At 50.2% G+C, this 27,873-nt stretch overlaps 1 protein-coding gene across 1 annotated transcript in view; it reads left to right on the top strand.

The window, feature by feature from the left end:
- Window positions 1-20,303, top strand: part of tbc1d2 (TBC1 domain family, member 2) — a 73,565-nt gene extending 53,262 nt beyond the window's left edge. The window contains exons 6-13 of the mRNA XM_038804110.1: window positions 1,904-2,284; window positions 3,344-3,454; window positions 6,168-6,352; window positions 7,944-8,447; window positions 13,351-13,471; window positions 15,498-15,683; window positions 18,292-18,413; window positions 19,308-20,303. Coding sequence (XP_038660038.1) covers window positions 1,904-2,284; window positions 3,344-3,454; window positions 6,168-6,352; window positions 7,944-8,447; window positions 13,351-13,471; window positions 15,498-15,683; window positions 18,292-18,413; window positions 19,308-19,563 — 1,866 coding nt within the window. The 3' untranslated portion in view covers window positions 19,564-20,303. The remainder of the gene's footprint in view (window positions 1-1,903; window positions 2,285-3,343; window positions 3,455-6,167; window positions 6,353-7,943; window positions 8,448-13,350; window positions 13,472-15,497; window positions 15,684-18,291; window positions 18,414-19,307) is intronic.
- Window positions 20,304-27,873: the final 7,570 nt, after the last annotated feature.

Here is a 27,873-nt window from a genome sequence, read left to right as displayed (position 1 = left end):
ACGGAAGATTCTTTTCCCTGAAGGACTTTAGTGAACCAGATAAATTTCTACACCAACCAATGATATTGTCATGGTCACCATGACTGCAACGAGCTTTCAATTCCGGATTTTATTAATTGACTTTAATTTCCACCAGCTGCCATATCCCCAGAGTTTTAACCATGGCCTCTGGATTTGTAGCCCAGTGATGTTACTACAGGTGGCATGGGAGCACGTAGTTAGCACTGTTGCTTCACAGCACCAGGGTCCCAGGTTCAATTCCCGCTTGGGTCACTGTCTGTGCGGAATCTGCACGTCCTCCCCGTGTCTGCGTGGGTTTCCTCCGGGTACTCTGGTTTCCTCCCACAAGTCCCGACGTGCTGTTAGATGAATTGGACATTCTGAATTCCCCCTCTGTGTACCCGAACAGGCGGCGGAATGTGGCGACTAGGGGCTGTTCACAGTAACTTCACTGCAGTGTTAATGTGAGCCTACTTGTGACAATAAAGCTTATTATTATTACTATGTCACCATCACCCGTTCTCGATCCATGTTGGACGTTTTATGCAAAGTCACGGCCCAAATTGCACAACACTGTCTCTTTCTACCCAATGCATTATGTCACTAAGGTAAGGTGGAAGTGGTGAAATATGGTGACCACTTTTCATGTCCGACACCATCACAGTCTAAATCCTCATACAACACCAGGTTAAAGTCCAACAGGTTTGTTTCAAACACGAGCTTTCGGAGCACGGCTCCTTCCTCAGGTGAACCTGAGGAAGGAGCAGTGCTCCGAAAGCTGGTGTTTGAAACAAACCTGTTGGACTTTAACCTGGTGTTGTAAGACTTCTTACTGTGCTCACCCCAGTCCAACGCCGGCATCTCCACATCAAATCCTCATGAAACGCCGCACTGTGTTTTCTGTCACGTGTCCTGCTGAAGAAGGCCGCTCGCCCGCAGAGTGTGTTCAAGACTGAGGTTGTTAGGTTTTTAGAGATGTGGCAATTGGGAAATTGAGGTGGAGCATTTGGTCGTTATTGAAAGGTGGCGCAGGCTTGATGGAAGGGCGGTGTGTTCCAGCTCCTACCACTCACCTTGTTCAAAGCGATTTGAAACATTTAAGATTCTGAGGGTCGCGGCTGGATGCTGAGAGGGTGAATCCGCTCGTGGGGGAATCTAGAACTCGGGCGTACAGTTTCAGAATAACGGGTCTCTCATTTACGATGGGGACGAAGAGGTATTCCCTCTCTTGGAGGGTTGTTATCTGTGGAATTATCTTCCCCAAAGAGCAGTGGATTGGTGGGGGAGGGAATTCCAAAGGCTAATGACCTTCCCTTCTCCAGGGAGATCGAATCCAGGTCCTGATTTAGGAGGACGAACGAGCAGAAATTGGGAATTTTTTTTTTTTTAAATTTAGATTACCCAATTATTTTTTCCAATTAAGGGGCAATTTAGCGTGGCCAATCCACCTACTCTGCACATTTTTGGGTTGTGGGGGCGAAACCCACGCAGACACGGGGAGAATGTGCAAACTCCACACGGACAGTGACCCAGGGCCGGGATTCGAACCTGGGACCTCAGCGCTGTGAGGCGGTTGTGCTAACCACTAGGCCACCATGCTGCCCTAGAAATTGGGAAATAACTGGCACTGTTCCAAACTGGTCAGCCATACCTTAAAATGGAAGTCCATTCGGACCAGTAACAGTCATTTCCGAATTGCGAATCTTTCCCCATAAACTAACATTCCTTATTGCTGGTATCATTCTGGTTGACCTTCTCTGCTCTCTCGCCAGAACCTAATTAGTTTAATTTTTTCCTCCTTTTGAGATGGGATTGCAAGATCTGCTTTGCGTGTTTTTCTTGGGGGTGGGAGGGGAGAGAGAATAATAAGTTGCCCGCTGACGTTTTCTGATTATTGTGGCAGGAATTGGTCAGGCTCTTGCACAGAGCCCTTGAGGCCGCACAGCGGGAGAAGAGGGCTTGCACCTCGTACCTCTCCTCCGACGAGGCCACCCGCTTGGAGCTGGTGCGGCACAAAGTGAGGCAGATCGGGGAGCTGGAAAACCGGGCCTGCCTGCTGGGGAAGGAGAAGCGGGAGCTGGAGCTGAGCCTGAGGCTGCAGACGGACCTGACCGATGAGTTGAAGCAGCACGCCCTGCTGCTGATGGAGAAGAACCACGCCAAGCAGGAGGTCATCCTGAAACTCTCCGAGCAGATGGCCAACGAAAGCACCCTACCAGAAAACTGCAGTAAACACACCGCAGACGCGATGAGTAAACTGGAGGAGAGAATTACACATTTAAAGGTAATTGGGTATTGCTGATCACAACTTACATGTGTACAGGAACAGTAGGAGGCCATTTAGCCCTGTGAGCCTCTCCTTCATTCAATCAGATTGTGACTGATCTGTCTCCTAACTCCACATAATGTTGCCCCATATCCCTTCACAAAGTTTGGCCAACAAAGCCTTTTCTAATCAGATTTAAAATGGACAATATATACATAGATACGTAGAAGATAGGAGCAGGAGGAGGCCTTTTGGCCCTTCGAGCCTGCTCCGCCATTCACCATGGCTGATCATCCAACTCAATAGCCTAATCCTGCTTTCTCCCCATAGCCTTTGATCCCAATAGATACATCTAGAATAGTTGGCAGGAGTTCCAAACTTCTGGCAGTCCTTGGGCGCAGAAGTGTCTCTTTGCTCTTGAAAGGCCCATCTCTCATTTTCAGACTATTTAACGTTCTGAAACGTCGCAAAGCATTGCGCAGGAGCAATCATCCACCAAAATCTGACACCAAGATGCACCAGGAGATCTGGTGACCACAAGGTTGGTCAGAGAGGTTGTTTTTGAGGAATGCACTAACGGAGTGGAGATGGAGGGCGCGATCTAACGGCCACGGCCAACGCAGGGCGCAGCGTGGCCTGCCAATCTCGCCAGATTTACCCGGCTTGTTACGCCCTGCGAGATCTGACGGGATCGGCACTGCATAACGTGAAAGGCGCTACATAAATGCAGATTATTGTTGTTTGCCAAATTAAAACTCGAATGTCAATGAGGACTTCACTCTATCGCATATTCCAAATCATTGCGTTTGCTGAGAGAAGATTTAGTTTAGTTTGAAAGTTGTTGTGAGTTTGTTAGAGAAAAACAGCAAGAACCTGCTCGAACTAAAGCGAGGCCGGGGCTGGAGATTCTGTATCAATACTTACTCTGATGGCTTATAAAATACTTTCTCTTTAAGAAGCCCACATTCTTTGATGAAGAAATTATGGTCGCATTTCTTCAAATTCACTTACCAGAAAAATAAGAAATCAGACACTGTTGTTACTTTGAAGTCACCGATTTGAATTATTTTTCGGCAGGACGATCAAGAGGCTTACAGAACCCAAAACAAGTTCTTAAACTCTGAGATCTACCAGGTCACCCAGCTTTGGCAGGCAACCGCTGATCGGGAGAAGGCTCTGGATATGAAGGTATGGGGTGGCTGAGTGGGACAGCCCAGGGTAGACATTGCACCCTCCCCAACAGCTTTCCAGCCGGGACCGTAAGAAATAGGAACAGTCGGAGGCCATTCGGCCCCTCTAGCCCACATCGCCATTCAATAGGATCACAGCTGATCTGATTGACTCCACATTCCTGTCTTTCTCCTGATAACCTTTGACTCCCTGATAGGTAAAAAACCTCTTTCCAATGACCCAACCTCCACCACTCTCTGGGGAACAGAATGCCAAAGAATGAAGACCCTCTGAGAGAGGAAATTCCTCCTCTTTGCCATCTTAATGCGAGACCCCTTATTTTTAAACTGGTGCCCCCAGGTTCTAGGTTCTCCCATGAGGAGAAACATCCTCTCCGCCTTGTCCACCTTGTCAAGGTACCTCAGAACCCTAAGTGTTTCAGGAAGATCACCCCTCATTCTTCTCAACTCCAGGGGCGCAACTTGTTCTTCCTTCCCTTATACGACAAACCCCCGCACCCCAGGAATAGCCTAAAGAACCTTCACTGAACTATCTTCAATGCAAGTATATCGTCCCTTAAGTAAGGTGACCCAAACCATAGACTATAGTCCAGACGTGGCCACACCCAATGCCCTCTACAGCTGTAAGAAAGACTTCCCCACTTTTGTACTCCATCCCCCTTGTAATAAAGGCCAATATTCCATTTGTTTTCCAAATTATTTGCTGTACCAACATGCTAACTTTTTTGTGGTTCATGTACAAGGACACCCAGGTCCCTCTGTACCGCAGAATTCTGAAGGGTTTGTCCAATTAATAATCAATAATTAATGTCCAAATAATACTCTGCTTATTTCTTCTTCCTGTCAAAGTGGGCAACTTCTCATATCCCACATTATGCTCCATCTGCCAATTTTTTGCCCACTCACTTAACCGCCCCCCCCCCCCCCCCCTGTCAAAAAACCGGCACCCGGCGTTGGGGCGGAGGGGCGGGATTCACGTCGGCCTCCGGCGATTCTCCAGCCCGTCTGGGGGGTCAGAGAATCCCGCCCAATTTGTGGCGGGTTTTTCAAGGTGTTCCCCGCCGCTATTCAATGACACTGAGTCACTTTTTTGGGTTCTGGGGAGTTTCTCACCAGTTTAGTCCACAATTGTTTTTTGCACTGGGGGAGGTGAACTCAGATTTCGGGCCGCCATTTTGAAAGGGTGCCCCGATCTCTAAGTGAGCTTGTGGGCCCCCCCACCCATTGGGCATTGTCACCTCCGTCACACACATGGACACTACCCCACATTCCCCAAGTGAGGACACCCCGCTATGGGGATCCCCTCCCAGGCTGCCCCAACCCCCCTTGCAGCACCCTCTCCCTTCCAGGACCTCCACCTATCGCCATCCCCCCCAACCTCCCAGAGGGCCCTACCTACCCTGCACTCCCCCATCCTTCAAACTCCCCCTCCACCCTCCTTTCATGGGCATGGCCCCAGTCGGGCCCTGACCTTTGGCCACCCTGGCACCCAGCAACCTTGCACTGGCACCCAAGCAATGCTCCAGTCAGCTTGGAAGTGCCATCCAGGCGCCTTGGCAGTGCCAAGATGCCAGCTGGGCAGTGCCTCGCCGGACCTGAGTGAATCCCCGAGGCGCGGAAGCTGCCGGGAAGCCTGTGAGAGGACGCTCCAGGATTCCCCGGCCGCGATATGCTCTCGCTCGAGTGAAAAGCAGCCGGAAAATTGCGCCCATAGAAACCCTACAGTGTAGGAGGCCATTCAGCCCATCGAGTCTGCACCGACCCTCTGAGAGAGCGCACTACCTCGACCCACGACCCGCCCTATCACAATAACCCCATAGCTCCAATGAACCTTTTGGACACTAAGGCCAATTTAGCATGGCCAATCCACCTAACCTGCACATCTATGGACTGTGGGAGGAAACCGGAGCACCCGGAGGAAACCCACGCAGACACAGCGGAGAAAGTCAAACTCCACACAGACAGTGACCCGAGGTGGGAATTGTACCTGGGACCTTGGATCTGTGAGGCAGCAGTGCTAACCATTGTGCCACCGTGCCGCCCATTGCAAATAGTTGAGGCCCCAGCACTGATCCCTGTGGCATTCCACCCGTTATTATTTGTGCTGCCAATTTATTGATTAAGTCACAACTGTTTACCTTTATTTTGTTATGTTTTCCGAGTTGGGAATTACAGCTGGTCGCAAGGGAAGGGGGCTGAGAGGGAGCTGAGTGAAGCGGGTGAGAGTGTTTGTGTGTGAGATAGTTTCCCCCTGGTGGGAAGTTGCAAAAGTTCCTCGCACTGCAAATTCATGTCCCCTCAAAGAGTGCTTCAGCCGTAGTCCACCTAGTGTTTGGTTTTTGAAACAAAATCACATCTCTTTATCTCCAGCCCTTCCGTAGCCACACCTCCCCACTGTTATTGAAGTTAATGAAAGGAATTTCCGCCACTTTTACAGGCAGCATGTCTCAGATCATTGTAACTTGGTGTTCAAAAACAAATTCCGAATCTTCTATTGTCTCAAACCCGTGCCCTCTGGTGACCAGCCCACCTGCCAATGGAGACAGTTCCTCCCTCGCACCTCCTCATTCCAATCCCTTCGTCGCTCAGATCTTTGTACTGACTTTCGGCCCCTAAACTTTGATTTTCTGTCGCGACGTTCAGTGGTCAGTGGACACTTTCTTTCGGCAACCGTTTTTAAATGTTTCAATCCTTTTCTTCCCTCGCTGTAGTGCGCGGCTTTAGAGGCCAAATATTGCCAGGTGGAGAGCACGTACTTGTCGATGCTCCGCAAGCTCCACGACAGCGCCAGCAAACAAGAGGAGTCTCAGCGGGAAATGGTCAAGCAGCTCATCGCCGACCAGTCGAAATTGGAGGTCAAAGCTAAACCTGGGAGCCAAGTTGGTGGATTCCTGAAGTGAGTGGAGAATGAGACGGCGCGTCCCAATTTGCAAAACCTCTCATTCTTTGCTGTGAAGGGCCTCCAAGTGTCTTTCTTCATTCTCCCGTAAGGGGCGGGCATCGCTGGCCAGACCAGCATTGGTTCCCCATCCCTAATTGCCCCTGGAACTGGGTGGCTCGCTCGGCCGTTTGAGAGGGGCAGTTACGAGTCAACCACATTGCTGTGGGTCTGGAGTCACGTGTAGGCCAGACCGGGTAAGGACGGCAGATTTCCTTCCCTAAAGGACGTTAGTGAACCAGATGATAGCAACCGATGATAGTTTCATGGTCGCCATTACTGAGACCAGCTTTACGTTCCACATTTATTATTTAATTCAATTTAAATTCTGCCGTGGTGGGATTTGAACCCGTGACCCTAGAGAGCGTTAGCCTGGGCCTCTGGAATGCCTCAGGGATATTATCGCTGTGCCAGCATCTCTTTCCCCCCAGCCCCTCACCTCCACCCTATCTAGGGCGATAGTGAATGGGCAATAAATGCTTGCCTTGTCAGTGACTCTCTCACCCCACGAAAGAATGAAAAAAAACAGACACTGGAAAGCTGGTTAAGTCCCATTTCCACAAGAATTTCCACCGCCCTCCACTAGGAGGCGGGATAATGGCTGGTGACTGATTTGAGGCACAGTCCTTGTTTCGCCAATGAGCTATTTTGTTAGGAGTCGGAGGCTCAAGGGGCCGCAGTCCGATGTTCCACTTATCCCTTCACCCCACAGTCTCTTTGCGGTTTCTTGTTCGCAGGATCCCCTTCCAACAATTAAATTTGGGTGAAATATTCATCGAAGGAAGAAGGATTTGCGATTATCCTTCATGGCCTCAGGGTGTCCCGAAGCCAATGAGGGCCATTTAGAGTGTTAGCACTGTTGTAATATAGGATATCCGGTGTTGCGGGCAGACCTCAAACACCAGAGGCAGAGATGTGCAGAGAATTTGAAGTTTACCCGAGTGTTTGCTGAGCGAACTAGGTTCTGCTTAAAGAATTGACGGTTACAGTGACTGTTTTATACTGCCCTCTAGTGTGGCCAGATCAATCTGACCAGCCCAATTAACAATTGCAAAATTCAATCAACTGGCCCGTTAACAATCGTAAAATCAACAAGCAACTTTATTGATCCGTAGTTGCCCCACACAGTGCCCAACTGGCACACAGCAAGATCCCAAAGGCAGCGCTGTAGTGACGACCAGCCTTCTTAGGATGTCGGCTGGCGGGTCGACAGTGCTCAGAGTGAACTCCCCCCGCCCTTCTTTGATGAAGTGAAATCTTTTTAAAGTCCACCTTGGTTGAATGCCATCCGCGATTCGGAAACCTCTGACAGTGCAGCACTCCCTCAGCACTGCACTGGGAGTGGTGGGTCCGGATGATTTGTGCTCAAGTCTCGAGGAGTGGGATTTGAACCTGTAACGTTCTGTATCTGAAATGAAAGTGAGCTCCCGTCTTGAACCACAGCTGACACTGGAGATGGTGCATTGCCGGAGCTGGGAAAATGTTTTAATCTTCTCCGAACTTGCGGTTACGTTCGTCAGTAATCTCTGTTTCTTTCTCCCTCTCCCAGTGAGTATGATGAATATGGCTTCAAGATGGTATCTTCCCCGGTGCAGGGCAAAATACTCTTGGCCAAAATCCGGGCGCTTGAACAAAAATCCATGCAACTGCTAGCCAACCAGGAAGGTCAGGAGAAGGCCGTCCAGGTGAAATGGGCAAACCACCTGTCGGGAAGGAGCTTTGGTGAGCTTCTGCCATCGCCAGAGTTAAAGACCATGATCCGGAACGGCATCCTGAAGGAATGCCGGCAGCACGTTTGGAAGTGGTGCATCAATCGGTGGGTTCGGCACATAAGGGACCGACATGATTCGAAGCGTTACCAGGAGCTGCTGAAGCTGTGCAAGAACAAGGACCAGGCAGCATCCAAGCAGATCGAGTTAGATCTTCCCCGGACTCTGACCAACAACAGACTCTTCAGCTCTCCGACCTCCAAGATGGTTCAGAAGCTACGCCGCGTGCTGCTGGCCTACTCGTGGCAAAACCCCAATATCGGGTACTGCCAAGGACTGAACAGGTATCCCTTCTTAACCTGACTTTTATACACACAGAGAGATAAAGGCACTCGGGGCCGGGTTTATCCGGAGAGGTGGGAGGCGATTTCATCAATGGGTGGCGAAAAGTTCGTTGCTGCGCGACAGGCCTTTGTCAAAACTTCCAGTTTACAAACATCAGGCAAAAAATAAAGACTTGCTTCCCTGCTGCTGTCCCTCTTCCTGCCAGGATGGAGCTGTACACGGCTCCCATCAGCCACGTCAGCCTGCCCGAGCTCACTCAGTCATGTGGGTGATTTCACTTTGCAGACCCCCCCCCCCCCCTCCCCCCCCCCCCCCCCCCCCGCCCTCCTCGTCCTCCCTGAGGTTGGCGGGTCTGGTAATGGAGGTGGCATACTGGCTTCTCCGTGCCAACCCAGATCGGCACATGGAAATCCGGCCTTATGGTTTGTTCCTGGTCTAATGACTTGGAGACGGGGGGCTCAATTTTACAAGCACCAGATTCCCCCGATTAAGGAGAGATCCCCCCCCCCTCCCCCCCGCCTGCTTGTGGAGTCAAACCTACCAAGATGATCGCTCGCCATGGACCTATTCCAGAGGAGGCCCGATGAGGCCCTTAAGTGGGAATTTATTGTCCACTTAAGGGCCTCGATTGGTCCACTGTTGGGTGGGCCGCTGAATGCCACCTCTGTCGGTGGTATAGGAACAAGGTCAGGAAAGATGTGTGAATGGAACTTGGTGTGGGGTAGAATGTGGACAAAGGACATGTGGAAACCTTCCCCCAACCCCCACCGTCACGGCATTTCCTGTTGTTGCCTATCGATCGATTCTGAGTCAAGCATGGTTGGTTCGAAACAGCACACCCTGCAGACCTGTTCAGACAGCTCCTCACTGATATTCCAGCACAAAGCTGTTCGTATTTAACTCCGTGTTTACTGTGATCGCTGCAATGCAGCATCAAGCTGGCAGATTGATGGGCTTCCCCTGGGCAAGAGGCCAGCCGGGTACTGTTCGCATCAGGAAGCTTCCTTCTCTGAACTCAAGAACATAGAACATAGAACATTACAGCGCAGTACGGGCCCTTCGGCCCTCGATGTTGCGCCGACCTGTGAAACCATCTGAAGCCTATCTGACCTACACTATTCCATTTTCATCCATATGTCTATCCAGTGACCACTTAAATGCCCTTAAAGTTGGCGAGTCTACTACTGTTGCAGGCAGGGCGTTCCACCCCCCTACTACTCTCTGAGTAAAGAAACTGCCTCTGATATCTGTCCTATATCTACCACCCCTCAATTTAAAGCTATGTCCCCTCGTGTTGGTCATCACCATCCGAGGAAAGAGACTCTCACTGCCCACCCTATCTAACCCTCCGACTATCTTATATGTCTCTATTAAGTCACCTCTCAGCCTTCTCCTCTCTAACGAAAACAACCTCAATTCCCTGAGCCTTTCCTCGTAAGACCTTCCCTCCATACCAGGCAACATCCTAGTAAATCTCCTCTGAACCCTTTCCAAAGCTTCCACATCCTTCCTATAATGTGGTGACCAGAACTGCACGCAGTACTCCAGGTGCGGCCGCACCAGAGTTATGTACAGCTGCAGCATGACCTTGTGGCTCCGAAACTCAATCCCCCTGCTTATAAAGGCTAGCACACCATATGCCTTCTTAACAGCCCTATTAACCTGGGTGGCAACTTTCAGGGATTTATGTACCTGGATGCCGAGATCTCTCTGTTCATCTACACTACCAAGAATCTTGCCATTAGCCCAGTACTCTGCATTCCTGTTACTCCTTCCAAAGTGAACCACCTCACACTTTTCCGCATTAAACTCCATCTGCCACCTCTCATATAAGATCGAACCGCTCGAGTTTGGCCCCTGCCCCAGCTTGTTTACACCAGTACGGTTCCTTGGGAATGAAGCCAGTGAGTGGGATCAGTATCCTCGCCATCAGTTCTGGCTTTGGGAGAGAAATGCGGAGCAGACTGGGCAACGCAATGAGTTGGAGGAATCTTTCATGGCCTCAGACTGGGATAGATTCAAATCCAGGCTCAAGGTAGAATACACTGGTACACAGGGGCGGGATTCTCCGCCCAGCGGCGTGTCTCAATTTGCACATAGCAAGCTCCAAAAAACAGTAATAATATTCGATTAGTGACGTTGCTTCAGGAATTAATACTGGCCAAGACCCAAAGGTGAGCTGCCCTATTCCTCTTCTTTGTGGTTAAGGATCTATTATATCCGCCTGAGAGGACTCACGGGGCTTACTTTAATGTCTCATCTGTAAGATGTCACTTCTGCCAGTGCAGCACTCCCTCGGGGCTGCATTGCGAGTTTCAACCTGGATTATGTACTCGAGAGTCTGGAGTGGGACTTGAACCCTCAACCTCTTATCTCTGAGATGAGAGTGCCACCCACTCAGCAGACACCTGATGCTAGAATTGATGCAGCATTCTTTTAGGGGGCGGGAGGGGGGAGGGGGGGGGGGGGGTGCGAGTACCTCCCATAAAAGATTGGTTATATAATGACTCATGTCAGGTTCTGAATGTGTGTTCATTGTATTATTGAGTTTATGGATACACAGGTGAAGAGCATTGATTGGTTAAGTATCTAGAGCACTAATAAAGAGAGACTCGCCCTCTGTGCCTCCCCATTCGCCGTGGACGATATTGCATTCCCAGATTTTGTATTGTGAAAGGAGAAACCAGACGCTTGGACGCCGAGTGAATATTAGGAACCAGCTTTGGATGAAGTTGGTTTGATTGGTTGGCTGCTAGCCCGTGGGTTGCCCCGGGACAGTGTTCTGCCTGACAACAGTCAGTGATCGGTTCCTGCGTGATGCTTTCTGAGAGAACTTGGCAGAAATATTTAAACTTCTCTCTCCCTCTCTCTCTCTCTCTCTCCCTCTAATGAACTGCGTTATTGTTCTAAAACCAGTGAGTGCCTGGCGCATCTTTGCATCTTAAAAGGACCGTCAATCTACAGAGAGAGTAGACATCCTTGTCAGAGAAAATCCATCCCAAGTCTAGAAGGAAGAAGTATTAGAACGAAAGCTGAACCTCAGAAAGACACTAACTAGAAGCCATCCCAGTGCATCGAAGATCCTTTATTTTTATTCATATTTTCTTTACCTCTCAACCAACACTTCCCTCTGTGTTATTTGACTGTGTGTATGGGTGTGTATATGTGTGGAGAGTATTGGGTGGGGGGGGGGGGGGGGGGGGGGAATGTTTGGTTAGGAAGGGGTGGTACACAGTCAGTTACATTTTTCTGCCATTTAATTATAAAACTGAACATAATAAAAGGTTGTTTGTGTTAAAGTTACAAACCTGGGGGCAGCACGGTGGCCTAGTGGTTAGCACAACCTCCTCACGGCGCTGAGGTCCCAGGTTCGATCCCGGCTCTGGGTCACTGTCCGTGTGGAGTTTGCACATTAGAACATAGAACAGTACAGCACAGAACAGGCCCTTCGGCCCTCGATGTTGTGCCGAGCAATGATCACCCTACTCAAACCCACGTATCCACCCTATACACGTAACCCAACAACAACCCCCCCCCCCCTTAACCTTACTTTTTAGGACACTACGGGCAATTTAGCCTGGCCAATCCACCTAACCCGCACATCTTTGGACTGTGGGAGGAAACCGGAGCACCCGGAGGAAACCCACGCACACACGGGGAGAACGTGCAGACTCCGCACAGACAGTGACCCAGCCGGGAATCGAACCTGGGACCCTGGAGCTGTGAAGCGATTGTGCTAACCACCATGCCCGTGTCTGCGTGGGTTTCGCCCCCACAACCCAAAAATGTGCAGAGTAGGTGGATTGGCCACGCTAAATTGCCCCTTACTTGGAAAAAATAATTGGGTAATCTAAATTTATAAAAAAAAAGAAAAAAGAAAAGTTACAAACCTGGTGGCTGCAGTTTATTGGCTCAGCCAGGGTCCTCGGGTATTTTAAATTAAATCTAATTTCACTTGCGCTATGACTCCGGGTCAGGTGGGGCTGGAATTGACCGTGCGCTGGCCCAGGGGGTTGTGGCGAAAGCTGGGACAGGGTGTTGGTTAAGGAGCAGACAGGCATCTGCAATGCTGCATCCTGTAAATAAAGCTCGAATTTAATAAAGAGGTCGGCACCTGGATTCCTATTTCATCATCGAGCTTCAGAGTGAATTAACAGGGTGTATGCAGACTTGAGGACAGCTTCTGGACTTGCTTCCGTCCACATGCTCGCTGTCCACGCTTTCTCATGCCCGAGCCGATGAGGATATTCATGTCTTTGTTCCCTCCAGATTTGGCTGCTCCAACGTTCTGTTGGCCGGCCCCCTATCTCTCACCCACCCCCCGGCCAAACGTGGGTTCGTCCAAATCTCCGCTGCCCGCGTCCTAACTCGCGCCCAGGTCCAGCTTGCCCGTCATCCTTTGTCCTCCATTGGCTCCCGTTCTGGAAATGCCTCTATTCTCCTTAACCTCAGTCACCCCTATAACTCGCCCCGATCTCCGCACTCCTCCAATTATGGCCTCTTGAGCATTTTGAGCTTCAGTCGCTCCACCATGGGCTTTCAGCTCCTGACGTTCAAAGCTCTAGAATTCCCTCCCTCAACCTCTCTGCCTCTCTCCCACTCCAACTTTGTCTTTCAAGAGACTTCCCAAAGTCAACCTCTTTGACCGAGCTTCTAATCACCCGTCCTAATATCTCCCAATGTGGCTCAGCGTCAACACCATTGTTTAATGATTGTTACTATGAAGCGTTTTAGCATGTTTTGATACATCAAAGGCACTATACAAATGCAGTTTGTTGTTGCTGTGCTGTTACCCTGGGCCTGTATCTGAACTGATGTTCCAAACCTCAGGAGGGAAAAGAGGGGGAATCACTGAGAGAAAGGACATTGCTCGTTCAGTAATATCACAATGACTTTTCACAGACTGGCAGCCATTGCGTTATTGATCCTACGAGAAGAGGAAGATGCTTTCTGGTGTCTCGTGGCCATTGTTGACTGTATAATGCCAGAGGATTACTACAGCAAGACCCTCACTGGCTCCCAGGTCAGGACCTGTCTCTCTCTGATCAATTAAACCTATTCGTCACAAGGACTGGAGCATTTTTGGGGGTGGGAGAGGAGTTAGGGATATGAATTATATTGTCACTGGTGAAGGGCGCAGTTTAAGTAAGGTCCTTGGAGCACTTATAAAGAATACCTGTTTCCGTGATATAGCGGGTGCACATTCTATCTGAACGGATGCTTGTAAGGGTCGAGTCTGAAGTGGATTCAAGCGATTGGTTGGATAAATGGACTATGATGCTTTCTGAAGGATCTACATCGTCACTATGAGAGCTTGGTCTTCCAAAGTATTGTCCGTGACTGAGTATTACAGAGGGGCACAATCCACGGTCCAGGACTGTGTGCGGAGGGGGCACTAAACCTTGCCCACTGCATTACAAGATCCCCCCTTATAGCTGCCCCTCTAAGGGACAGGGTTCACCCCTTTGCCAGTTAGCGAGAGCACATATTCTTTCGGATACAATTCACGTCCAAAGCTTTTTAACTTGGCATTTCCCAATGTGCCCCTGATAAGACTCTGTGCTGGGAGTTTGCATTCATTATCGACATTCCCAAAACGACAACAAACGTTCCCAACGGAGAATTGGAGATTAGGGGCTGGATTCTCCAATCTGGACAGCACAGCGGCACAGTGGTTAGCACTGCTGCCTCACAGCGCCAGGGACCCGGGTTCAATTCCGGCGTCGGGTGACTGTCTGTGCGGAGTCTGTACGTTCTCCCAGTGTCTGCGCGGGTTTCCTCCGGGCGCTCCGGTTTTCTCCCGCTGTCCAAAGATGTGTAGGTTAGGTGGATTGGCCACGATGATATTGCCCAAAGGTTCGGTGGGGTTATGGGGATAGGGGCGGGGGATTGGGCCTTCAGGGTGCTCTGTCGGAGAAAGGGCCGGTGCAGACTCGATGGGCCGGATGGCCTCCTTCTGCACTGTAGGGATTCTATGGAGACTATGTGCTCTCGTACGTGGACTTGACAGTTAAACATCGAGATGTTTCCGTCGTTAGGGAGAGTCTGGAGCTAGAGACCATAAATATCACAGTCATTAAGAAATTCAATGAGCAGTTTTACCCAGAGAGTGGTGAGAATGTGGCGCTTAGGGCAGCACGGTGGCGCAGTGGGTTAGCCCTGCTGCCTCACGGCGCCGAGGTCCTAGGTTCGATCCCGGCTCTGGGTCACTGTCCGTGTGGAGTTTGCACATTCTCCCCGGGTCTTACCCCCACAGCCCAAAGATGTGCAGGGTAGGTGGATTGGCCACGCTAAATTGCCCCTTAATTGAAAAAAAAATGAATTGGGTACTCTAAATTTATTTTTTTAAAAGAGAATGTGGAGTTTGATACCATAGGGAGGGATTGAGGTGAATAACATAGATGCTTTTAAGTGGAAGCTGAATAAACACATAAGGGAGAAAGGAACAGAAGGATAGGCTGATGGGTGAGATCATAGATTATCATAGAATTTACAGTGCTGAAGGAGGCCATTCGGCCCATCGAATCTGTACCAGCTCTTGGAAAGAGCACCCTACCCAAGCCCACACCTCCACCCTATCCCCATAACCAGTAACCCCACCCAACACTAACGGCAATTTTCGACACTAAGGGCAATTTACCATGGCCAATCCACTTAACCTGCACATCTTTGGACTGTGGGAGGAAACTGGAGCACCCGGAGGAAACCCACGCACACAAGGGGAGGACGTGCAGACTCCGCACAGACAGTGACCCAAGCCGGAATCGAACCTGGGACCCTGGCGCTGTGAAGCCACAGTGCTATCCACTGTGCTGAAGGGCAATATTTCTATGCTATAAAATTCAAAGCAATTCAATGCAGTGTCAGTCTATGCTGGACTTGTTCATTGTTTGTGAGTGTGCTGTCCTCTGTTATCCAGTTCTTAGAACAATTTAAGAATGTCAATTTCTGCAAAGTAATGGAGAAATCGTGAACTTCATTTTGCCAAAGATTGGAAATTGGAAAAAGAATGATGTTGTGTGACCATTTAATTCTTTATCTCATTACAGGTTGACCAGAGAGTGTTTAAGGATTTATTGTCGGAGAAACTGCCCAGGCTCATGTCTCACTTTGATCAATATAATGTGGACCTCTCTTACATCACGTTTAACTGGTTCCTGGTTATCTTTGTCGACAGCCTTCAGAGTAACGTCCTTCTCAAGGTTTGGGATGCATTCCTGTACGAGGGAGCAAAGGTACCACTCAGGCCTTGAGGTCGTACTTTCTGTTCTTTCCTTCTGTTCTGAGGGTATAACTGACAGTTAAAATGTATGAATAGTGAACAGGGTCTCATAAAAGAGGTTTCTCATAAGGGGTTGGTTTAGCTCACTCAGCTAAATCGCTGGCTTTTAAAGCAGACCAAGCAGGCCAGCAGCACGGTTCGATTCCCGTACCAGGCGCCGGAATGTGGCGACTAGGGGCTTTTCACAGTAACTTCATTGAAGTCTACTCGTGACAATAAGCGATTTTCATTTTTTTCATTTTTTCATAAAAGGAAAGAAGCAACAAATTGGGGTTAGAAATGAGGTCAAAGGGCAGCACGGTGGCACAGTGGTTAGCATTGCTGCCTCATGGCGCCGAGGTCCCAGGTTCGATCCCGGCTCTGGGTCACTGTCCGTGTGGAGTTTGCACATTCTCCCCGTGTCTGCGTGGGTTCCACCCCCACAACCCAAAGGTGTGCAGGGTAGGTGGATTGGCCACTCTAAATTGCCCCTTAATTGGAAAAAATAATTGGGTACTCTAAATTTAAAAAAAAAGAAAGGAGGTCAAAGGGCAGCATGGTGGCACAGTGGTTAGCATTGCTGCCTCATGGCGCCGATGTCCCAGGTTCGACCCCGGCACTGTCCGTGTGGAGTTTGTACATTCTCCCCGTGTCTGCGTGGGTTTCGCCCCCCACAACCCAAAGATGTGCAGGGTAGGTGGATTGGCCACGCTAAATTGCCCCTTAATTGGAAAAAATGAATTGGGTGCTCTAAATTTATTTTAAAAAAGAAAGGAGGTCAAGTAATGTTAAAGGAAAGTAATGGATATGGAATTGGCTGAGATACAGGAAACAGGGAGTAGTGTGTTGTGTTAAGTAATTTGGAATAACACAAGCTGCCACTTGATGCAGTTTTGAACAAAAGGTGCTCCAAACTTTGAAGTGAGTTCAATGTGTTTTATTCAACTATTAGCACAGTTCTCAATGAGTTCAACTCTCTGCTAATCTAAATGTAGGAACTCAGTCTAACTGAACCAGCCTTGCTCTAAGCCACGTGCTGGGGTGTGATGCTGAGAATACACCCTGTCTCACTCTGTAGATGTTGGTCTGTGGAAAGAGGTGGGGTGTGAGTGCCTCATCCCTTTTATACTGAGATACCACCCCTGTGTGTCCTGACTGCTCATTGGACGTGTCCTATTCTATGTGTTCATTAGCTGCATGTTTGCATATCATGATATAGTAGTTGATGGATGTTTTCCAGATGGGAGGAAGGTTTGTTATGGAGTTCCCCAGAGTTCAGTGTTCGGACCTTTGTTCTTCCTGATCTGGATTTAGTGACCTAGACCTCGGCGCACAGGACACAATTTCAAAGTTTGCGAACGGTACGAAGCTTGGAAAAGAAGCATTGTGAACCATCAGGAGTATAGCGGAGCACTTCAAAAAGACACAGACAGGCTGGTGGAACAGGCGGACGAGCGGCAAATTAAATTTAGCGCAGAGAAGAGTGAAGTGACGCATTTTGGTCAGAAGAACACGGAGGGACAATGTGAACGAAAGGGCGCAATTTGAGAGGAGGTGGAGGAACAGAGGGTCTTGGGAGGCTATGTGCAGAGAACATTGAAGATGGCAGTAGGGTTGGCAGCGGTCAATAAAGCATATAGTACCCTAGGCTTTTTTAATAGGGGGGCTAGAGGACAGGAGCAAGGACGTTCTGGTAAATCTGGATAAAACACTATTTAAGCCTCAGTATCGTGTCCCATTCTGGGCATCGCACTTTAGGAAAGATGGGAAGATATTAGAGGGGTGCAGGAAAGATTCACAGGAATAGTTCCAGGGGTGAGGAATTTCAGTCATTAAATAGGTTCGAGAAGTTGGGACTATTTTCCCTCGGAGAAGCGGAGGTTGAGAGGAGATTTCACGAGGGGACCTGGACAGGGTAGACGGGGAGAAACTGTTCCCATTGGTGCAAGGTAGAGAACACAGATTTCAGATAATTGGCTGAAGAAGCAATGGCTACAGGAGGAGAAACCTTTTCCAGCCGTGAGTATTTAGGATCCGGAATGCGTTGCCTGAAAGTTTTGGAGATCAGGTAAATCGAGGTATTCGGGCAAGAATCATACCATTATCAGTAAAGCAGGCCTTTGGGGAGCAAGCCAGGGAGTGGCATTAGGTGAATTGCTCCTTCAGAGGACCAGCAGTGACATGGTGGGCTGAATGGCCTCTTTCTATGACTCTATAATGAATTGGGGGTATTGGTTAGATAATGGGTTTCTTGTGTTGAGATTAACACCACAGTTAGCGGATTTGAGGCGCAACATTGCAATTGGTTCCATTATTCCATATCCATTAACGTACAAAGCGGGATAGTCAGCTGGTATATCACAGGGGGAGGCCATTCAGCCCATCGTGTCTGTGCCGCCTGCTGATTTGCCTGACTGCTGGAAGTGTGGACAATTGAATGAGAGCGAGGGCAGCGTGGAAAGTGATAGGATTGTGTGGCCAAACTAGCAGCAGAGTCAATCACGCGAGAGAGGGCCCAGATTGAAGATAATTGAACAAAGAACTGGAGGTAACGCAAGGACTGTTGTCTTTTGGTGTTACAGGTTATATTCCGCTACGCACTCGCAATTTTCAAATACAATGAGCAAGAAATTCTGAAGCTTAGTGATAACCTGGCCATTTATGACTACCTCGGATGCTTGACGCAAAACATTTCTGACGGAAGGTAAGATCTGAGTTTGTTTAGAATTTACCAAAATAGTGCACAATTTCTGCCTTGGACACGCTCAATGATTGACCTTCCACAGCACTCCAGGATAGAGAATTCCAAAGATTCACCACCTTCTGTGAAGAAATCCCTCCTCATCCCATTCTTCAATGGCGTCAGATTGCGTCCCGGGGTTCCAGACTCACCCACCAAGGGAAGCGTCCCACCGGTTTAGAAAATAATTCTTAATAATAATGGCATTGGTATTCCTCACAGCCTGTTTAAAACTTGAGATTGCTATCACTGATTCGGAATCTCTGACAATGTAGTACCTCCCCAGTGTTGATGGTCCTGGAGGGGGACTTGAACTCACAACCTTCTGAATCAAATGCAAGAGTGATGATGGACACACACCATCCAATTTCTACCAAGGTGGACATTGGACTACATTCCTCTATTCAGGAGTTGTTGTTGAGATATGTTAGCTGTGGCTCAATGGACCTGTCCGTGAATCAGAAGATTGTAGGTTCAACAGGGCAGTGCAGTGGGTTAGCCCTGCTGTCTCACGGCGCCGAGTTCCCAGGTTCGATCCCGGCTCTGGGTCACTGTCCGTGTGGGGTTTGCACATTCTCCCCGTGTTTGCGTGGGTTTCGCCCCCCACAACCAAAAGATATGCAGGATAGGTGGATTGGCTAGGCTAAATTGCCCCTTAGTGTCCAGGGATGTGCAGGTTAAGTTACAGGGATAGGGTGGGTGGGAGTGGACCTGGGTCGAATGCTCTTTTGGAGGGTCGGTGCAGACCTGATGGGCCGAATGGCCCCTTTCTGCACTGCTTTCTATAAATACTATAAATGCGAGTTCTTTCCTTTCTCAATAATCTCAAATGGTCAGTAATTGTTTGGTGTTCCGCAGGAAGCTGATGTACATTGCGTTTGAAGAGATGAACCCATTCCCTTTGAGGTTGCTTCAGAACCGACGGACGGTGCACCTGGAGAAACTCAAGGCTGAGCTCCGTGAGCTGGAAAGCATACGGGAAGCATACGTGAGCGAAAGAGTGGAGCAGGAAGTCACCATTGACGGTACAAGTGAGGATGAGGACGAAAGCGAAAGGAATCGTCCTGGAGTGCCATCGCCTCAATTCCCAGCAGGTGAATCTTCAAAGTCATGACCTTGCTCTTCAAGAAGAGGTTCCAACACTCAAGATTTCCAACAATGGAAATAACTTTCCGATCGACATGTTTCCTTCGTTTGCAAGGGAACATGCATGAGTAAAGTTGTTCGATTTCACAATGTGAAGTACCTTTTGTGCGTTCATCATTGTCAATGTCATATCTCCTGCTCCGGAGTCCAGATTCAGAGTAAAGCCTGATGTACTTTGCCCCGAGCGAAGGTACTTTCACCAAGTCTCGGGGGAGCGTTTCCTGCGTCGCTGTGAACCTATTTATTCAGTTCTCACACCGGATGTCCTGGGAACGGGAACGGGCCATGTACTCTTGAAATATCTCGACTCGTTTTGGAGTGAAGTGGAGCAAGCCTCCTCAGCTACATTTCCATATAATGTTTGATAGAGAGAAGAGATTTCACCCAGTCGGTCTGAACTGGGTTGAAACCAGTCCCGAGAGGTGAGAGGAAAGTGGACTATAAACCACTTGTTCATACTGGAGAATTATTTATCATTTTAATGCCTGATTTTAGCCCAATTTAGAACTCAACAGATACATTTGTACACACAGAATGTCTTGTTGGATATTAGCTATAAGACTATTTATGAGTATTAGCCCATTTGTGGGACAAGGACCTAAACCCAAAAATAATTCCAAGAATTTTGAATTTAATTCCTCATTGTGGCTGTATCCCCATGTACAAGATATTTTGAAAAAGTTATGACATTAAAAGTTTCACTGTTAATCTCATCTGTATTATTACAATACCGTTCAGGTCAAAGTAGCCCACTTGATAGGCACCCCTTCCACCACCTTAAATAGTCACTCCCACCCCCACCACTAACGCTCAGTAGCAGCAGCGTATGCCATCTCCAAGATACACTGCAGCGACCAATTTGAGGCTTCTTTGGCAGCACCTTCCAAACCTCTACCACTTAGAAGGACAAGGGCAGCAGCTACATGGGAAAAGCACCCCCCCCAAAATGGTGCAGTGGTATTGTTGCTGAACTAGTAATCCAGCAACTCGAGGTAATCCTCTGGGGAAAGGGTTATCATCCCACCATGGCAATGATGGAATTTAAACTCAATTTTTTTAAAATTCTGATTGATTGTCGTGAAAACCCATCTAGTGCCCTTTTAGGGAAGGAAATCTGCCGTCCTTACCTGGCCTGGCCTGCATGTGACCACAGATCCACAGCAATATGGGTGACTCTTAACTGCCCCCTGAAATAGCCTATTGTTTGGAACTGCTGAAAAGAAAACTGAAAAGAATGGAACTGGCCGGACCACCCAACATTGAAGGCAATGGCAAACTCAGCCCCGTCAACCCTGCAAAGTTATCCTTACCAACATCTGGGGGCTTGTGTCAAAATTGGAAGAACTATGCAACAGCCTGATATAGTTATACTCACAGAATCATAGCGTACAGATAATTTCCCAGACACCACTATCACCATTCCTGGGTATGTCTGTCTCACCGGCAGCACAGACCCAGCAGAGGTGGCAGCACAGTGGTATGCAGTCGGGAGGGAGTTGCCCTGGGAGTCCTCAACGTCGACTCTGGACCGCATGAAGCCTCATGGCACCAGGTCAAAAATGGGCAAGGAGACCTCCTGCTGATTACCACGTATCATCCCCGCACAGCTGATGAATCTGTACTCCTCCATGTTGAACATCACTTGGAGGAAGCACTGAGGGTGGCAAGGGTGCAGAATGTATTCTGGGTGGGGGGGGGCTTCAATGTCCATCACCAAGAGTGGCTTGGTAGTACCACCAGAGACGCAGCTGGCCGGTCCTGAAGTCTTCTCCACTGGGAGTGTGGGAGGGAACCAAAAAGAGGGAAAAACATACTTGACCTCATCTTCACCAACCTGCCTGCTGCAGATGCATCGGTAGGAGTGACCACCGCACAGTCCTTGTAGAGACAGAGTCCCATCTTCACATTGAGGATACCCTCCATTGTGTTGTGTGGCACTACCACCATGCTAAATGGGGTAGACTTCGAACAGATGCAGCAACTCAAGATTGAGAATCCATGAGGCGCTGTGGGCCATCAGCAGCAGCAGAATTATATTCAACCACAATCTGTAACCCCATGGCCTGGCATATCCCCCACTCTACCATGCCAACCATGCCAGGGGATCAACCCTGGTTCAATGCAGAGTGTAGGATGGCACGCCAGGAACAACAACAGGCATCCCTAATAATGAGGTGTCAACCTGGTGAAGCTACAAAACAGTTCCTGAAATATTTATTGTGAAGAAATGTATAACTCGAATCAGTAGTTCTCACCACTGCTGGGAACAAGATGACATTTCTGGAGTTGGCAGAAATCAGGTACAGTTGACAATCCAATCTGTGGCTAATATACATTGTTACCCTGGGCTAGTGCGCGGTCAAATCCAGCCCCACATGCCCCGGAGTCACAACACAAGTGAATTAACCAATAATACTCACTCAGATTCCAAAAGTCTTTGGCCCTTAGCTGCCCTATAATTACAGTCACCAGGTTTGTAAGTAGAAACACAATTACTATTTATTTATAGCAAGAATATAAGAGGGAGTGGGAAAAGCTGGCAGATGATATTATAGAGGTCGGTCACAGGTATGCGGACAGCCCACCCCCAGAACTATATGCAGAGAGAAAGAAAACTGCAAACGCAGTTCGATCTGATCTCTACAAATGGGGCTGTGCGACAGCTGAGGCGAGCTGAAGGGTCTATTTACGAATATGGGGAGAAAGTGAGCCGGCTCTTAGCATATCAACTGAGGAAACAGGAGGCAGAGAGGGAGATTGTCAGATGAGGGAGTGGGACGGGGGAGTTGGTGTCGGACCAGGAGAAGGTGAATGAGGTATTGAAGACCTTCTATCAAAGTTTATACAGGTCGGAACCGCCACGGGATGGAAGAGATATGGTGGAATTCCTGGAGGATTTAGGGTTTTCCAAGGTGGAGGAGGAGTTACAGGAGGACCTAGAAACTCCGCTGGGTTTGGACGAGATCAGGAGGAGCTAAAAGCAGTCGGGAAAGGCACCGGGACCCAATGGGTTCCCGGTGGAATTCTACGAAGAATTCGTAGACCTGTTGGCCCCTCTATTGTTGGGGATGTTCAGGGACTCCTTGGAGAGAGGTGGTCTGAAACAACGCTGAGGCAGGCGTCGATTTCCCAGTTCCCGAAGGACAAAGGGTCACATTATCCGACCTCCCTGTTAAATGTGGATGTGAAGCTGTTGATAAGGTGTTGCTGTTGAGACTGGAGCCCCGTCTTCCGGAGGTGGTGGGGAAACCAAACGGGATTTGTAAAGGGGCGGAGGTTGACGGCAGACGTGAGGCGGCTGTTGGCCCTTATCCCGGGGGAGGGTCAGGTTCCGGAGATGATAATTTTGATTGATATGGAGAAAGCGCTCGACCGGGTAGAGCGGGACAATCCACGGTATTAGAAACATTTGGGTTCGGGCTTAGCATTGTAGCGTGGGTGTGGCTGTTGTATGCAGCCCCATTTGCCGGTGTCTGCACTAACAAAGTGACTTCTGAGCCCTTTTGTCTATACAGCAGCACCAGGCAGGGATGTCCAATGTTCCCTTTGCTGTTTGGGTTAGCAATAGAGCCACTAGCTATGGCACTGAGGACTTTGAAAGTTTGGGAAAGAATAGTTAGAGGAGGGGTGGAGCACAAGGTCTCGCTATAGGCCGACAATTTGCTATTATACGTGTGGAATTCGGAGGCGTCCATGGGGAACATGGGGATCTTGCACCTTTTTGGGGCCTTTTCTGGCTATAAGCTAAACATAGGAAAGAGCGAGTACTTGGTGGTCGGGACACCAGGGTGGAGAGGGGGGAATTAGGGGAGTACCATTCCGGCTAGCGGGAAGTCATTTTCAGCATTTGGGTGTCCAGAGAGCAAGGGACTGGGGGAAACTCCGGAGGTTGATCTACACGAATCCGGTGGGGAATGTCAAGGAGGTTCTGCAAAGATGGCACTGTCTCCCACTATCCCTGGCGGGCTGATTGCAATCGGTTACGTTGAATATCTTACCCAGATTTTAATTTTTATTCCAGTGTCTTCCAATATTCTTGCCCAAGGTGTTTTCTTAGAGAGATCGACCGTCTGGTGACTGGATTTATTTAGGCGGGTAAGGACCCGAGGATCAGGAGGGCAGTGCTCCAGATGGAGAGACAAGAGGGAGAGAGAAGCAGGGGCCTTGCCGAACTTTCAATACTATTACTGGGCGGCCAATGCTGAAAAGGTGCAAGAGTGATGCGGGGATTCGGAGGAGCTTTGGGTCCAGGTGTAAGCAGAGTCTGTGAGGGAAGCAAGCTTGAGGGTCGTTGGTAACAGCTCCGTTAACGATGGTGCTGAAGAAACATTCGACTAACCCAGTGGCTGTGCCAATGTTAACAATTTGGAGGCAACTACGTCAACATTTTAATTTGAGGGCTGCCTCAAGGCCAAAACCCATTTGTGTGAACCGGCTATTTGAACCTGCAGGATCGGATGTGAGGTTTAGGGAGTGGAAGGAAAGGGGGCTGGAGAAGGTGGGAGACTTATTGTTCGAGGTCAGTTCGCTAACCTGGGGGAACTGAAGGAACAATATGGGCTCACAGATGCTGATGGGTTCAGGGATCCCAGGTACGTAGCTGGGTCGAAAGTTACTTTTCAGCTTTTCTGGTGAAGCATCTTCGACCTTGATCTTATCCTGCTCGGGCCCCGGAGGTAGCCAACACGTCAGGTATGTACCAGCGAATAGTGGGGGGGAGGAGATCTGCTCGGTTGAGGGTATGAAGGCAGAGTGGACGGGGGCCGATCTTGGAGGAGCTGATTTGGAACGAGGCACTGAGTGGGGTGAACCCGATCTCGTCCTTTGCGAGGCCCAGTCCCATCCAGCTGAAAGTGGTGTTCCGGCGACACCTCAGGAAGGCCAGACTGAGTCGGTGTTTCGATGGGGTGGGGGATAGATGTGTTTGGGGGGGGAAGGGCCCGGCGCACCACGTGCACGTGGTCTGGTCGTGCTCAACCCTGGTGGGCCTCTGGAGGCCCTTCTTTGATCCTGGGCATTGGGTTGGAGCCTTGCCAACTGGTGGTGATTTTGGGGGTTTCGGATGTGTCGGAGCTCTGGTCGGGGGCGTGGGCAGACATCCTGGCCTTTGCATCGCTTGTGGCAAGGAGATGGATCCTCTTGGGCTAGAGGACGTCGGCACTCCCAAACATCTCAGCGTGGCTGGGTGACCCAATGGAGTTTTCGACCTCGAGAAGGTTAATTTTACTGTGAGAGCGTCAGTGGAAGGGTTTTATCGTAGATACCGACCGTGCATATTGTACTTTAAAGAGCTGACCACTGTTAGCTGTGGGGGGGGGGGGGGGGGGGGGGGGGGGGGGGAGGGGATGGGTGGGGAGGGACTTAGTAACTAAGTTATACTTTTGCAGGGGAACGCGGGGTGTTGGGGTGGGGGTTCTTACCATTTAATTGTTATTCTGCGTTATTGTATGTTTTGTATATAAATTGCTAAAAATAATTAAAAGAACATTTTCCCCAAAAAATTTTTATTACAAGAATAAGGGGCCTCACGGTAGCATGGTGGTTAGCATCAATGCTTCACAGCTCCAGGGTCCCAGGTTCGATTCCCGGCTGGGTCACTGTCTGTGTGGAGTCTGCACGTCCTCCCCGTGTCTGCGTGGGTTTCCTCCGGGTGCTCCGGTTTCCTCCCACAGTCCAAAGATGTGCGGGTTAGGTGGATTGGCTATGCTAAATTGCCCGTAGTGTAAGGTTAATGGGGGGATTGTTGGGTTCTGGGTATACGGGTTACGTGGGTTTAAGTAGGGTGATCATTGTTCGGCACAACATCGAGGGCCGAAGGGCCTGTTCTGTGCTGTACTGTTCTAAATTTCTAAATAATGGTGAAATACACAATAATTACAACTGAGATCAAGCAAACTAATCCACTAGCCCATCCTCCACCCCCCACACAAGACAGACAAGCACGGCGGGGGTGGGGGGTGGGGGGAGGTTGGCAGAGAATGAAAGTAATAAGGATGAGGGTCAAAAGCTAAGGGGGGCGATTCTCCCAAATGGAGCCCAAGTGTTCACCGTCGTGAACACCGTCCGGGCCCAGGTACGACCTATTCTGTCCTCCATAGGGGGCCAGCACGGCGCTGGAGCGGTTCACGATGCTCCAGCCTCCTTTCCCAGCGCCAAATGGGCGCCGCGCCAACCCGCGCATGCGCAGTTGGCCCGCGCTAACCTGCGCATGCGCGGGGGACGTCTTTAGCGCACCGGCCCCGACTCAACATGGCGTCGGTGTTTCGGGGCAGGCCGTGCAGGGAAGTAGGCCCGGGGGGGGGGGGGCGGTGGAGGCCTAGCAGTGGGCCCCGATCGCGGCCCAGACCCCATCGGAGGCCCCCCCGGTGAAGGAGCCCCCCTCCGCCTCCCACAGGCCGCCCCCCCGACTGTTCGCAGAGAGACTCTGTCGTATCTGCGCGGCCGCTCAGCCCATCCGAGCTGGAGAATTGGTGGCCATGCCGATTCCAGCGGCCGGCGGCTGGCACCGTGCCGAACGCGCCGGAGCAAATGGCGCCGATTCTCCGCGCCTCGGAAAATCGCGCGCTGGCGTCGTGGAGCAGTTGCGGCGATTCTCCAGGCCGGCGAGGGGCTCGGAGAATCGCCCCCCAAGGGGCGGGATTCTCAGATCCTGGGGCAGGAGCGGTTTACGACGGCATCATCTGGCCCCTAGGATCAGGGATGCTGAGCCACACAGGGGGCCAGAACGGCACTGGAGAGCCGGGATAAGCCGGCCCGCCGATCGGTAGGCCCTTATCGTGGACCAGGCCACCGTGGAGGCCCCCCCCCCCCCCCCCCCGGAGTCGGATCCCCCCTCCCCCCCCACCAGGCTGCCGCCCCCCCCCCCCCCCCCGGAGTCGGATCCCCCCTCCCCCCCACCAGGCTGTCCCCCCCCCGCAGCATGAAGGCCGAGTTCCCGCCAGGTAGGACCACACGAGAACAACGCCAGGGGGACTCAGCCTAACTCGGCGGGCACTCGGCCCATCGCGCGGGAATGCGGACCCCGACCGGCGCCGCGCCCACCGCGCCACTGGCGCCGATTCACCGGTCGCCGGAGAATCGAGGGACCAGCGTCGGAGCGGCGTCGCGTGATTCGCAGGGTTGGAGAATCCCGCCCAAGAGTCTTTGCTTCCGATGATGGTTCTGCAGCAGGCATTCCTCCCTGCATGCTGGCTGATCAACGCCTCTGGTTTACAGCTGGTGATGGTCTTCTTTGCCGAGTCCATCATTCAGCACAGTTTTACAGGCAGCTGGCCTTCTGCAGAGCCGCTCTAGTCCTTACCAAACTGGGCCTTCAACTCGAGGCTCACACTCAGACCTATTTCTTTCTTGAGACACTTTATCTCCCATCAAACCCTCACTTCCAGCTTGACTTCAAGCCTTTGCAGTTTCGAGGAGAATGACACTCAGACTTAACTGGAGAGAGAGTCAGCCCTCACAGTGGCTTAGTGGCAGAGAGGATTAGTCAGATCTTTTTGTGGAGAATTGATCAGAATCCAAGCTGCAGAATCAAAAGTAAAAACAAACTGGAACCTCGTGACTCTTGAGAACATTCCAGTGGGATCAGAGCCAATCACCACCTGTTACCGGGCAGAGCACAGCCTTTTGGGCCAATTTATTGGCTACCGGCAAAATCAATCAAACTGAGTCATCACTGATGCCGACCAGTCTACAATCACCAGTCTAAAACAGCGCCACCTTCTGGATCCTGATGTTTGAATTAAAGGTACAGGCCACTGCTTCCTTCTGCTTGAATTAAAGGGCAGTACGGTAGCATAGTGGTTAGCACTGTTGCTTCACCGCTCCCAGGTCCCAGTTTCGATTCCCGGCTTGGATGACTGTCTGTGCGGAGTCGACACGTTCTCCCCGTGTCTGCGTGGGTCTCCTCCGGGTGCTCCGGTTTTTTCCCACAGTCCAAAGATGTGCAGGTCAGGTGGATTGGTCATGCTAAAGTGCCCTTGGTGTCCAAAAGAGGTTAGGTGGGGTGACTGGGTTATGGGGGTAGGGTGGAGGTGTGGGCTTAGGTAGGGTGCTCTTTCCAAGGGCCGGTGCAGACTCGATGGGCCGAATGGCCTCCTTCTGCACTGTAAATTCTATGCTGCCTTAAAGACACATGTCCATAAATTTTGCAAGGATCAAAAATGCAACGGGAAAAATAAAAGAAAGGGGACATAAGTGAATAAACACGAAATAAACAACATGTAAAACTTAACATGTCTGTCTTTAATTGCTATTTTTCTTATTGATAAACCCACTTATT

The sequence above is a fragment of the Scyliorhinus canicula genome, chromosome 8 (assembly GCF_902713615.1).
Source record: "Scyliorhinus canicula chromosome 8, sScyCan1.1, whole genome shotgun sequence".
Taxonomy (NCBI): Eukaryota; Metazoa; Chordata; class Chondrichthyes; order Carcharhiniformes; family Scyliorhinidae; genus Scyliorhinus; species Scyliorhinus canicula.
Note: the sequence above shows the minus strand (reverse complement) of the source record. Positions and strands in the feature narration are given on the sequence as shown.